The sequence below is a fragment of the Ahaetulla prasina genome, chromosome 2 (assembly GCF_028640845.1).
Source record: "Ahaetulla prasina isolate Xishuangbanna chromosome 2, ASM2864084v1, whole genome shotgun sequence".
In the NCBI taxonomy this organism is placed as follows: domain Eukaryota; kingdom Metazoa; phylum Chordata; class Lepidosauria; order Squamata; family Colubridae; genus Ahaetulla; species Ahaetulla prasina.
The window spans coordinates 118,861,848-118,875,337 of NC_080540.1; the positions used below are offsets into that span (position 1 = coordinate 118,861,848).

At 38.1% G+C, this 13,490-nt stretch overlaps 1 protein-coding gene across 1 annotated transcript; it reads right to left on the minus strand.

Annotated features, from left to right (window-relative positions):
- Window positions 1-4,127: 4,127 nt before the first annotated feature.
- Window positions 4,128-12,062, minus strand: LOC131191432 (resistin-like). Its single transcript, XM_058169562.1, has 4 exons — window positions 12,019-12,062; window positions 10,405-10,547; window positions 4,792-4,869; window positions 4,128-4,525 (listed from the first exon to the last, which is right to left on the minus strand). Exons 2-4 carry the CDS (start codon window positions 10,526-10,528, stop codon window positions 4,392-4,394), a joined length of 336 nt encoding a protein of 111 aa, XP_058025545.1. The 5' UTR covers window positions 10,529-10,547; window positions 12,019-12,062; the 3' UTR covers window positions 4,128-4,391.
- Window positions 12,063-13,490: the final 1,428 nt, after the last annotated feature.

Consider the following 13,490-nt stretch of genomic DNA (forward strand, 5'->3'; position numbering starts at 1 on the left):
GATGTAGATATGAAAAATTATGGCTTTTATAAAGGACAAACAACTTTTGATAAGACACTGTTGAACTCTGATGAAAAATTAATTACTGTATTTTTTGCTCCATAAAATGTTTCAGACCATAACACACACCTAGCTTTTGGAAAGGAAAAAAAGAAAACATAAAAATTGTTTTGTTTTGGCCACAAAAATCTTGCACGGCTTTGTCTAAACCTTTTAAGACTTATCTTCAGTTGCCTCTTGTAACATGCTGTTATACAGAATAACATACATGGAAGGTACCTTGGAGGTCTTCTAGTCCATCCCCCTGCTCAGGCAGGAAACCCAAAGCATTTCAGACAAATGCTGCTCCAATCTCTTTTTAAAAAACAACAGCATTGGAGAAGGGAGGGAGGGTTGGAGGGAGGGAAGGAAGAAAGGAAGGTAGGTAGGTAGAATAGCAGAATAACAGAGTTGAAAGGGACCTTGGAGCTCTTCTAGTCCAACCCCCTGCTCAGGCAGGAAACCCTATATCGTTTCAGCCAAAACTTCTTGAAGCTGCGGAAGAAATTTCCCATAGGTGAAGCTGTTCCCACAATGGATTTTATCTCCTGGGACCCAGGTCTATTCTGTTGCTGCCACCGCCTATCACCACTACGCACCACTGCTTACCACCACTGACAGCCCCTTGTTGCCGCTTGCTGCCACCACTGTTCACTGCCGCCGCCTATTGGTGATTGGATTGGCCTCCCAGAATACTGCTGATCAGCTGTTCCAGGCAGTGGCGATTGCCTGCAGCAGCTGATCAGCGGTATTCCAGGAGGCTGATCCAACCACTGAGAGGCAGATGTGGGGAGTGGCGGTAGCAGCGATAGGTGGTGGCAAGCAGTGGCAATAGGTGGCAGCAATGAGTGGTGATAGGCAGTGGCAGCAGGGTTTGAACTGGATTGCCCGATCCGGTAGTGATTGTGGCAGGTGGTTCGGAGAACCAGTAACTATGGCAGCCCGAGGCTCCGCCCACCTGCCCGGTTGTCATTACTTCTTGGTTTTAACCAGGAAGTAATTTTTTTTTACCCTGCGCGCATGTGACACAAGCAAAGTGAGCGTGCACATGTGGTGTGTGCACTTCCAAACCAGTAAGAAAGATAAGTAGATTTCACCCCTGGGCGTCAGCAACAGGTGGCGTCAGCGATAGGTGGCAGCAGCGATAGGCAGCGGTAGCGAAGGCAGTGGGGGTAAATGGCCGCTGCTACCTGTCATCGCTGCCGTATCAACCCCACCCTCCCTCCCACTTCCGCGGCCTGGTCTGTGATGCAGTATTTGCTTCATAAGATGTACATACATTTCCACCCACTTTGGGGGGTGGAGTCCATCTTATAGTGCAAAAAATACAGTAAGAAGGTATATAACCTTTTGCTAAATTTAAAAATGGGAGATGAACAAATAAAAGACACAATGGTACAATGGGAAAAAAATGCTGACTATAACATAGAATTAGAGAAATGGCAAAATTATGGGAAAGGAATTATAAATTAGCAATGGAATAAGATAGAATAAAAATATGTATAAATAGTAAGAAAGGACCGCTTTGAATAGCTGATAAGAAACAGTGATACGTATATAAATGTTGTATGTTTGTCTTGTGTTTTAATGTGTTCAAAATAAAAACTTTAAAAAAAATTGAAATAGCTAAAAAATAATAAAAGAGAATAAATATTAGTAAAAATGGAGAAATTAGAACTCGAGGGCAAAAGAAGATGTGATTTACATAAATGAGCATGGAAATATTAAGACATGATTAAAATATGGAAAAAGAATATTTTGGCAGAAATTGTAACTAAGTAAAATGTATTTGGATATGTTAAATTGTATAAGATATGATATGGCCAATACTCTCTTCATAAACTATGTGTGGGGAGGGGAGGGAATAAAAAAATCAATAAAAACTTGTTTAAAAAAACAATGGCAACTTCTTACAAAGAAAATTTATATAAAATGTTTTATAGATGGCACTTACCACCTGTTAGATTAGCTAAAATGTTTAAAAATATGTCTGACAAACGTTGAAAATGTAATCAAAAGATGGGCACATTTTATCATGTGGTGGATTTGTGCTAAAACAAAAAGAAATGGGCTAAAATACATAGATGGCTAAAAAAGATAATAGGAAAATGTTAGATTCGGGCAATAACGAGGCAGGAGACTAGGGTAGTGACAACAGCTCTTTACTATATGGTGAACCCAGCAACCGGGCTGGGGAAAAACCTCTCCTTATATACAGTCTAACCGGCGGCTTCAACCAATCAGCAACGTGCTTGTTTCCCGCCAAAATATTTAAAGATACATTACACTCCTTCCCTCCCAGAAAACACTTTACCTATATATTTACATTATATTTACATATTACTTTTCGACGTAATCACGTAAATAGACTGGGCGTCTCCTGACTCTTTCGGACCTGCGCAGTACAGTCTCTGGGAGCGGGTTGAGTTGACCGGAGGGGCTGTTTGCTCCTCTCGGCTCCTCCTCTAGGCCATCCGGCCCTGGATTACTTGCCGAATCGTCCCTGCTGTTTTCTACAGGAACCTGTGGGCGTCGCTGGACCTCCGGGAATTCAGTTAAGTCCTGCGATTTTCCCGGGTTTGATTCAGCTGTTGGTTCAAACATAGAATATTCAGGGCCTGTCTCGTCTGACTCGGGTTGTCGCCAACCGCTTTCTCAATTGGTCTATATGTCGCCTCCATACTCGGCCATCTGTTAATTCTACCAAGTATGATTTGGGACCTGTTATGTTTAGAATTTTCCTGCTACCCAGGTTGGGCCTCACCATAGTTGTGTGCCCATACCCGTCGCCTATATCCATTCCTCTTGTCTTTTCGAGTCCCCTTGTATCCCTCTGGTGTATAGTTGGATTTAAACGGTCTAGTGGGCACCTGAGTTTCGTCCCATTAGTAATTCGGCAGGGCTTCTGCGGTGTGACTGGGGTTCTGTGTTGGACGGCCAGGAAATGGGCTAAAATACATAGATGGCTAAAAAGATAATAGGAAAACATGTAGATTTTAAATCTGAACTGTTTTTATTAGGGATGATATCAGAAAAAAATGATAAGAAAAGTTTGTATTTAGTATTACATGTCTTAACAGCAGCGAGGATTATTTTCGCACAATATTGGAAAAATGAAGACATACCGCAAGATGAAGAGATAATTAAGAAGATATTAGATAGTGCAGAAATGGATAGACTTACATTGAAAATCAAACAGAAAGAAGGCACAGAATATTATCAAACATGGAACTTATTTTACCAGTGGCTGGAAAAAAGGGGTGGAGAGTAAGAAGTGAATTTGTATTGTTAAGCAATTTAAATACCAAAGCAACACGATGTTTCTTAAGCACTAAAGAAATGTAATTAATAGAAAATTAATAAGATTTATTTTTAAAAAGATAATTAGTTTAACGATTCAAAGTTATGATAGTGCTGAAAAAAGTGACATGACCAGTTCTTGCACTTACAGTGCACCATCCTGCAGGCACTTGCTCAAAAGGAATAGGATCTTTCACGTGTGTCCCTGCTTCTAAAGGCATTTAGCATAAATTATAAAAATACCATTTCATCTAATAAGATGACATACTTCTCTCAGGTAGCATTTTATACTTGAACTCGTTACTTTACACATTATGCTAAAAGTGTACAAGAATCCCAAGTGAGAAAAAGTGACATGTCCCTCTATAGACATACCAAAGGATGCATGGATAATTAATTTGGGCCCTATTTATGGATAGGAAGTTCGTGTAGAGGTTTTTTTCTCTGTTTTAGAAGTGGTTGTTTTGGATTATCTGATGAACTGTCTGCATACATAACAGCCACACACAAAATGTTCCAAACCCTCAGTGAGGCAACAGTACATCACTGTTATACAGAGGGAAATGCTGTAAAGAAAATAGGGAAATTATAGGCAAACAGCATTTGGGAAAAAGACTCCATCTTGATTTGGGTTACCTGTAAGCAAATATGAACACGAAAACAATTCTCAAGATGAAGTTTGATATGTGCATGTGAGCTGTGACACAGTTTTGCATTTTTTTAAGCAAACCTCTGTGATAATTTCCTTTTTCAGCTACAATAAGAATATGGGGAAAACATTTTAGGAGCCAAAACTGACTTTTGTCATTCTATACTTAAGAGGGTTGCAACAGGATAAAGTAACCAGCACTTGCTTCCAATTTGGGGCCAGAGAGACACAAACACAGACACACAAACACAGATACATATACACATAAAATTCAATAGTTACCCATTTATCAGATTCTGGCTGCACACTGGGTGGAAATTCAAGTAGAGAACAATTCATAGAATTATTGATTCATACTTTTATTGAGCACAGAAACTCGAGCCAGCCTGCCATCAAAGCAGCATCAGGTAAGAAAGATTTTGCAGCACCGAGCTGAAGTCCAGTCAATACGGGCACATTGACAGTGACAAACTGAATTTTGACGAACATCCCAAGATCCACAACCCATTCCACAGGCACATGAAGTGGGTATAAAACCTAGGAAGAAAAAAGGAAATGAAAAGAGAGTTAGAAAAGATGAAGTTATACAGATCTGTGTCACGTTATTTGAGTGTTTGGAAAAATTGTGATATAAATACCAAGCTATGTAGATTCCTTCAACAGTCTAGCTTAGTTTGCCTTTTGTATCCATGCATACAGAAGGCAGGCAGATGTCAGCGAAAGGGGTTTGATAGAGAGGTATTTTTTTTTCACCTAATCCTCTTCTCTTAGCTCCTGATCTTCCACAAGTTATTAATTCTCACCTGATGGACAAGTGGCAAAAGCACCTTGACCAAGCACATCTTGGCAAGCCATCTGGATCCTTGACAGGAAGGAAGACACTGGAGAATGAAACCAGTAATTGTTATTAACACATGCATCCTTATTCAAACAGGATTCTTTTTTTCTCTTTTGCAATCATTTCTTTTGCTCTCTTTTGCTTTGCTCTCATACTTTTGCTTTCATTCTCAAGCAAGCAGAGATATAGTCTGCATATTCACGTACAGAAAACAATTACCACTTCATCATCAAATTAGAATGTGTTATAATGGATAAGGGAGAAGAGATGAAATCTGAAGGTCCTCAAAAAAAGAGTAAGATAAATATTTTTATTGTGCCTATAGGAGAGTTATGAACAAAAACTATTGTGTGACGAGAAACTAGATAGTTTTGAGCAGATGAGAGATTACAGGAAAAACATTTCTCAGGATCTATATCTAGTTAGAGGCTCTATTTGGGCATGGGTGACATGGTTCCTTCCTATAAGCACAATTTTTTAAACTGCCATGTTCTCCTCTACTCATAGGCCAAGGGTATCCAACCATGGCAACTTTAAGACTGAATATTGGGAAGATTCCAGGCTAGTCTTGAGAGGATAAATGAAGAGAGGAAAGGAAAGGAAAGGAAAGGAAAGGAAAGGAAAGGAAAGGAAAGGAAAGGAAAGGAAAGGAAAGGAAAGGAAAGGAAAGGAAGACTGATAACTGAGATGAATTAATCCTTTATGCTAAGGGTTTTCTGAATAAAATGGAAAGATTCAGGTTGATAGGTAATTATTTGTCTTTCAGAAATCCTAGGCTATCCCTGTGTGAAATCAGAGTTTTTTAGACTTATTGGGTATAGCATGGTAACCAGTCTCATGAATATTCCATTGTTTACACTTTGTATGTTCAAAAAATAGAAGATGTTTTTACTGTACCTACATGTAACTCAGAAAGATAATTGCTATTATTTCCGATCTCTTCTGCAGTTTGAAAAGAATGTGACCTATTTCACTTTCTGTTCTTCTATATTATTACAAAGGAAAGTGACTGAGGATGTGGATGGATAAAGTCAAGAGAGAGAGAGAGAGAGAAAAGGAAATTACCATACATTCAAAGGCAAATTTTAAAATAATTGCCTACTAATAACAACTCATCTATATACAGAGATAGTTGAATACAGAATATATGGCCCAGTGCAATGCATTTTTTGTTTAATTATTTATGATGTCATGCTTAAAGCAGGTATTGCTGCAACATACAGTATGACTTATTTTACATCCCCAATACAATGCTCTACTCTGACTGTCAGAATAAATGTTTATTATCAAATCATGCACATTATAACCTGGGAATAAAGCTTTCTGAATAAGTGAGATGAAATTCGGAATAAATGTTCTCATAACAGCTCTGCAGCAATCGTATATGAATGGAATTTAAAGACCTCCAAGTCTGATAAATATGCATTCAGGAATCCGTACCTGTCCTATAATTTAAGGTGATGAGTTGCTCTGCATTTGTTTTCTTCTTGTGCGACTATGTTTAGCAATTGTTAGACACATAAGTTATTGAAATATATTTATGTGTTTTTTATATGGCTGTACACCGCCCTGAGTCCCTAGGGAGATAGGGCGGTATAAAAGTATGAATAAATAAATAAATAAATAAATTGTCTTTCCATTGGATTGGATCATATTGGAGGGGGGAGGTATGCAAAATGAGTTTCTTTTTTAAAAAAAATAAAAACAGATCTATTGCAAATTAAAATATATAGAAGAGTAGCTAAAAGATTGGCATAGCATCCACTTTATCAAATCAGTGAAAACTTTCAAGGTGGAAAAGGCTGGTCCCTCAAAAAATCAGCAAAACCAATTTGGAACCACCCAGGTGCCAACAGAGAACAGACTGCTTCAGGTGGCCTCTCCCATGCACAGCAACACACCCTATGTTGCCTCCATGAAGCATCTGAGGAGAGGAAAGGAGGAAAAGCACCACATTTAAAGCATCCTCTGGCTGTATCAGCTACAGTGGAACAATGGAGACATAGGCTGTGGCTTGTGGACCCATCTTCTGGAAATGGTTAGTGAACCATCCTGATACTAGGACAAGGAGGCTGTGGGGATTTGCTCTTTGACACTCCGCATTTCATTGCTTCTGGTTTCAATGATGTGGGGTCACCAAGTGTTAAAATTATATAGGACTTTTTAAAAGTCAGCCTGTACTCCCATCTAAAATCAAAGAAAATCATTAACCACATGAGCAAATTCAATATACCTAGAATGTTACTTTCCCTCCCTTTTTTATTATTTATTGCTCTGGGTTAGACAGGAGATCTGAAATGTATGACTCATTTCTAAGGCAACTGATGTGTGTAATAAATCTTTGTCCAGAAGTAGACCATTTGTTCTAGTGATTAAGGCATAGAACAGGTTATCTGAGGAACATCTCTGAAATTCATCCAACTGTCCTACATGGCAAGGCATGTCATGTATCCTTTTTGATTAAAGAACTTTGACTGGTGAGGTCCAGGAAGAGAGGCCTCTCTAGTGTTGTCCCGGTCCCATGGATTAGCTTATCCCCAGAGGCTCTCTTGGCCTTCTGGAATAACATTAAGAACTGGCTTTGCCAACTTAATTGCAGGTCTGAGAGTGCTATACAACCCTGGGGGTAGTTGGGGGACTGAAGGTGCTGCCTTTTTTACTTTGTAATTGTCCCTTTCAAATTAGCTTTAATCTGCTTTTTAACTTGCTTTTACCTATATATAGGTTTTATATCGTTCTATTATTTATTCGGTAAACTGGCCAAAGGCATGCAAGTGTGACGTGGAGTAAAAATTTGATAAACAAAAGTAGAAACCAGGAAACTGGGAGTTTCAATCCTGCATAAATATGGAAGCCAGATGGGTGATTTTGGGCGAGTCTCTCTCTCAGCCAACTCAAGCCACAGGATTGTTGTTGTGGGGGAAATAGGAGCAAAAAGGAGTACTAGGTTTTTTTTTTGTTTTTTTTTTATTGAAAGAGTTTTAAAAAAACAAAAACATTTTTCCCCCTTTTTTCCCCCTCCCTCCCAAAAAAACAAAAACAAAACACCCCCCTCCCTCCCCCACCCCCCGGCTTCCCGGGTCAATCACAAGGTAAAGTTATACATAAACCAAACATAGAATAAAATTTTCCCTTCCAATCCAAATAACCACATCCAAAGCTTTTCATCTCCCAACCTCCCATTACATAAAATAACTTTCTAATTATTCAAAGGCAATCTGATATTTCTTAATCTGATATCTGTTTTGTAGATAATCAATCCATTTTTCCATTCAATTAAATATCTTTCCTGCGTATTGTCTTTTAAAAATGCTGAGATTTTAGCCATCTCAGCCAAATTAATAACTTTCAATATCCATTCTTCTATTGTAGGTATCTCTTCTTTCTTCCAGTATTGTCCAATCAATAGTCTTGCTGCTGTTATTAAGTTCAAAATCAATTTAGTCTCAATCCCTGTACAATCCGTTATAATTCCCAAAAGGAAAAATTGTGGCAGGAACTTTATCTTCTTCTTCAGTACATTTTGAATAATCCACCAAATTCTTATCCAAAAGACCTTAATTTTCTTGCAAGTCCACCAAATATGAAAATATGTAGCATCATCACAATCACATCTCCAACATTTCGCTTGGATATTAGGATACATACATGATAATTTTTTGGGATCTAAGTGCCATCTATAAAACATCTTATAAAAATTTTCCCTTAAATTCTGTGCTTGTGTAAACTTAACATTTCTAACCCAGATTTTCTCCCATGTTTCCAACATTATTGGTTCCTGAATATTCTGTGCCCATTTTATCATACAATCCTTTACCAAATCCTTTTCAAGTAGTGAAATATTTTCCTTCTTTTCTGAGCTGAATTCAAGCCATTAACATTCCATGACAAGATTCTATTTGCCATTACTGGCCTCCTGAAGCTTTGAAGCAGACAACGGAAGCTCCTCCTCCGGTATCTTCCGTCTAGCTCCTCCCACAGCTTCCATAATGGGATCCTGACTTTTACTTTGAGACTGTTGCTCTTCTTTACGCTTAAGGGCTCCTCTTGTCACCCTTTGCTCTTGTGGTTCCTCTAATACTGGCAGCAATAAAGGCTCTTGGGTCACCACGCCTTCTTGAGTCTCTTGAAGTTTTTCTATCACTTCTATTTCGACTTTCAAAACTGTAGAAAGAAAATCCTTTGCCTTTAAAACAGTGTCAATTCTATATCTCCTTCCTTGATAGAATAGTGTCAGTCCAACTGGCACCTCCCATCTGAATTGAATCTGATGTTTTTAAGTTCTTGTGTAAAAAGCAAATTCCTTCCTGTCTCTTAACATCTTTGAAGGAATCTCTTTCAACACCTTCAACTCCTGTTCTCCAATTTTTAAAGTTGTCTGATATGAAACTTGCAGAATTTGATTTCTCATAGTCCTTTTCACAAAATAAACCACAATGTCCCGAGGAAGCTTTCTCTGTCTTGCAATCCAAGAATTAACTCTATATATTTTATCAATTTGGTAAGCTACCTCTTGGGGTCCGCTTCAATAAATTCAGCCAATGCTTCTGATATAATTTTTCTTAAGTCTTCTCACGCTCTTCTTGCATACCACGAATTCTAAGAGCTCCTTCCATAAGTTTATATTGTAATATCACAACCTGATCTTCATTTTGATCCACTTTTTCTGAACACCTTTCATTTGTCTTCTAAATGCTTATTTGACTGAGAGATCTGTTGCATTTCCACTTCCAATCCTTCAATTTTTTACTCAGTCCTTGAACTGCCATAAGAATATCTTCTCTTATTTTTGCATTAAAATTCTCCATCATCTCTTTTGCCTATCTTCAGAAAGTTTTAATTGTTCTTTCAATATTTCCTCAAGACTTGGTTCAGATCCCCTTCTTCCAGAAGGCTTTAAAGGTTTAGCTGCCATTCTGTCTTCAAAAGAATCAGGAATTCAAACTTAATAACTCTCCTTCCCTCCTTTCAGTATAAAAAAACTCCGTTTGTAACAATCCACAAATAACGCTGCTTCATCGTACTAAAAAATTTTTACTTTCACTTTTAGACGCCATTTTAAAAGTCAATTAATCAAAGACAAAGAAAGGTTTCAAGTTTCAAAAAGGGAGTCGGTACTTGCCGTGCTGATTCTGCATCAAAGATCGAACACTTGTGAAATTCCCGTCTGCTTGGAATATCAATCAATTTAATAAGTCCTCTAGAGCAGAAGCGACATTCCTCTCCTTTTCCCTGATAAAAACAGGGGCGTGCTGAAGTTGGAAGGAGTGGAATTCGGTGGGGTCATAAATCCAGGAAAATTCGCTCTTGAGAGCAAACCCCCTGTCAGACCTGCCACTCTTCCACAATTCTGATAACCTCTTTCACCCAGAGATTATGCTAAGCTCAGTGAACAGTGATTTATTTTCTGTTTCACTGACTTTTACAATCTTCTAACACGGAGTGCTCTGTTAGAGCACCCAGCAGGAGGGTGACGTCACTGGAGCCCAAGGAGTACTAGGTTTGTTTACCACCTTGAGTTATTTAAAAAATAATAAAGGATATAAATTAAAAAAATTAAAAATTAAACACTAAATACCTGCAGAATCAATTAGTTTCTTAGTCTTCAATTCAATCACGCTATCAACTTCACATGTCTGAGTATTTGCATATTTTTCAGAAAGCAACACAGTAAACAGTAGGAATATGAAGAGTTTCTTCATCTTAGGGATGCAGAATTTCCTGCAGAGAAGAAAATGTAATCATTCACTCTGACATGGTACTTTCAGAGCCCCCTTATTCCTATATCTTCCCCAGGCCTGCTTACTTTACCCAACATTCAGAGAGAAAGACGTCTGTGCATGTCTACACATATTAGAAAGTAATATGTATGTTTGTATGTATAAATGGATGAAATAAACAAAGAATCAGTGCTACAACCCACATTCACATGTGGTAACACCCAAAATCCACTCTTGCAGAGACTTCCCCACCATGTGCCTTTCTTACACACTCCTGTCAGAAGTCAGGCTGACAGGATGGACAATCGGTTATTTTCCTGGGGACTGGAATTCAGTTCGCTTATCAACTGGAGAACATCAGGATATCCAACTGTTATCATCTCCAGGAGACAGCACTAGGTTTTAGTGGTTCTCCCCCCCCCCGCCCAACCTTTGGGGCATTATAAGGGGTGCAAGGGAGTAGGAAACCTCTGGAAGGTGAACTCTTTGCCTTTGCCCAATTAAACCCATAATCCTCTCCATCATCCCTACCATAGTCTGTGATTAAGGAAAATGTTAATTCAATGCAATATATGGAGACAAATTACTAAAATATTTATAAATCCATGAATGAATTTGATTCATTCAATTTAATTGATGAGAAAAAGATCTAGGAGACACGGATCACTTAAATAAATCAATTATAAATTGGACGAGGAAAAATCATTTACTTATTTATTTACTTATTTATCCGAGCTGCTTGAACAATCATATCATTGTCATATAAATTTTTGTAGGCTCATCTTCAATAAGATGTAGGCAGTTGCAACAGGGAAGAATGTTGACTATTATGGGCCCAGTGATGGAATTTCCCCTCAGGGAGAGCCATCTATGTTTTTCTAACACAGTATTGCTTGTGAAATATCTGTGAAAATTCTTGCATATTGACTTCTCTGAACTATTAGTTCACCAAATTGTAGTTATGCTGGGTTCTTTTAAGATATTGTGGTTGGAATTTTAATGTTTTTAGCTGTCTTTTTAAAATTATTGCATTTTAATATTCTATTGCTATAAATGAGCCAGAAAACATTACTCCTAGGTAGTCTATCAATATGGTAATATAACAAAATGTTTAACCACTAGATTCCTACAAAAAAAATTAAATGATTTCTCTAGTCATGTTCAATATGAATCTGTAGCAAAGTCCAAATAAACCATGACAGATATTTCAGTTCTTTGGTCAACAGTTCTACTGAGTTTTTAACTGGCGATAACAGCATTTCATCCATTTATTTACTCAAATTAATCTTCTATGAAGAGAAGTCAGATCAACAAACAAACAATCTGTAATTTGGCAATGCAATCAGAAGCCCCTTGGCGTTCTATGAGATGGATTCTCAGATAGACATACAGGACTGAAGATACTCTATGGCCTTAGAGTAGCCTCCTTTTCTTATGCTCTCCTTCCCTTGCCAAACAAAGTATAAACTTACCTTTAACAGGGAGGATTCTGTGCCCTGAACAAATTACCCGTCTTTAAATGGCATAGAGTTGCCCATTCTTTTTATCCTGATTGGTCTAAATGTTTCAAAATGGTTTCACTCCACCCCTTTCCTACCTGATATACCATTCTTGTCTGCAGCAGGAACATTTTTTTTAAGTATTCCCAGGCACTTGGGAAATGTCCTGGTTTGCTCAATATTAGGCCACAGAGCAGGAAGTAGCAAAAGTTAAAGAATTTACCCAAGACAAATCTGTTGCAAATCTGTCCTCAAGAACATGTTAACTCCAGTGACTAATCTTGTCAGGATAGCCTTGGCAAGATTAGGACATTTCCTCTAAGATAACAATTTTATGTATTTGAAAATAAAAACTCTATTTCTCTGATTAGACTTGAAAATAACAATACAGGTAGTCCTCAACTTACAACCATTCATTTAACAACTGTTTGAAGTTACAACAACACTGAAAAAATTGACTTAAGATCAGTCCTTGAACTTACAACTGCTGCAGCATCCCTGCGGCCACATGATCAGCATTTAGGAGCTTGGCAACCGGCATATATTTATGATGAATGCTGCATGCTGGGATCAACATTTGCGACCAGCAAAGTCAGTAGGGAAAGCCATAACTCCTCAAAAACCATGTGATTCACTTAACAACGATAGCAATTTGCTTTACAACAGGTCAAAATTGGGCCTGACTCATTTAACAACCCCTTTGTTTAGCAGCGAAAATTGTAGTCATCAGCTGAGAGCTACTTTATTTCCATTCATTCATACAGTAGTGGCCAAAATTGTGACCTGATTGATCTGCCATTTTTGCTTCACCACATAAACCATTGATAGGTACCCATGTGTTGGAGATGGAGTGAAATTAGACAAGTTGGAGGCAAGAGAGTTCACCTCCGAATTTTCTCCGATTTCAACTCAGGCCCCTACCTCTCAGTCAGGCAGTACCATGCTGTAATTGTGAGGAAGAGCTCACTTTTTTGGAGAAGGCTGGTGATGATGACAATTATAGGACACTTAAAAATTATTCTGAGTGTTCAAGGATTGAAAAAGATGGCTGCATGGAGATAGTTTATCTAGTTTAGAAAGAGGGAAAGAGGAAACAGAGAGAAATCAAGATCAACATCCTGGTTGCCAGTGGGCCAACTCACAAAAAGCAAGAGTGCTTAGTACAGTAATTACATAGGTTTATTGAATCAAAGCTGGAATACAGGTTTGTTTGTTCATATTTCACATTTCCGAACCACCCATCTCTCTCAAAAAAGGGACTCTGGGCAGTATGCAACAAAAATATAAAAGCAGTATATAAAAATTAAAATGTTAGTTAAAATTTAGAATTAATTTTAAAAAAATATGGAGGCAAGAATAATTAAACCCTGTTAAAAACTAGTTCACCAAAGCAAGGGGAAGGCTGGGGTGGCACCAACCAACTCCACAATTGCATGCTCCTTTGG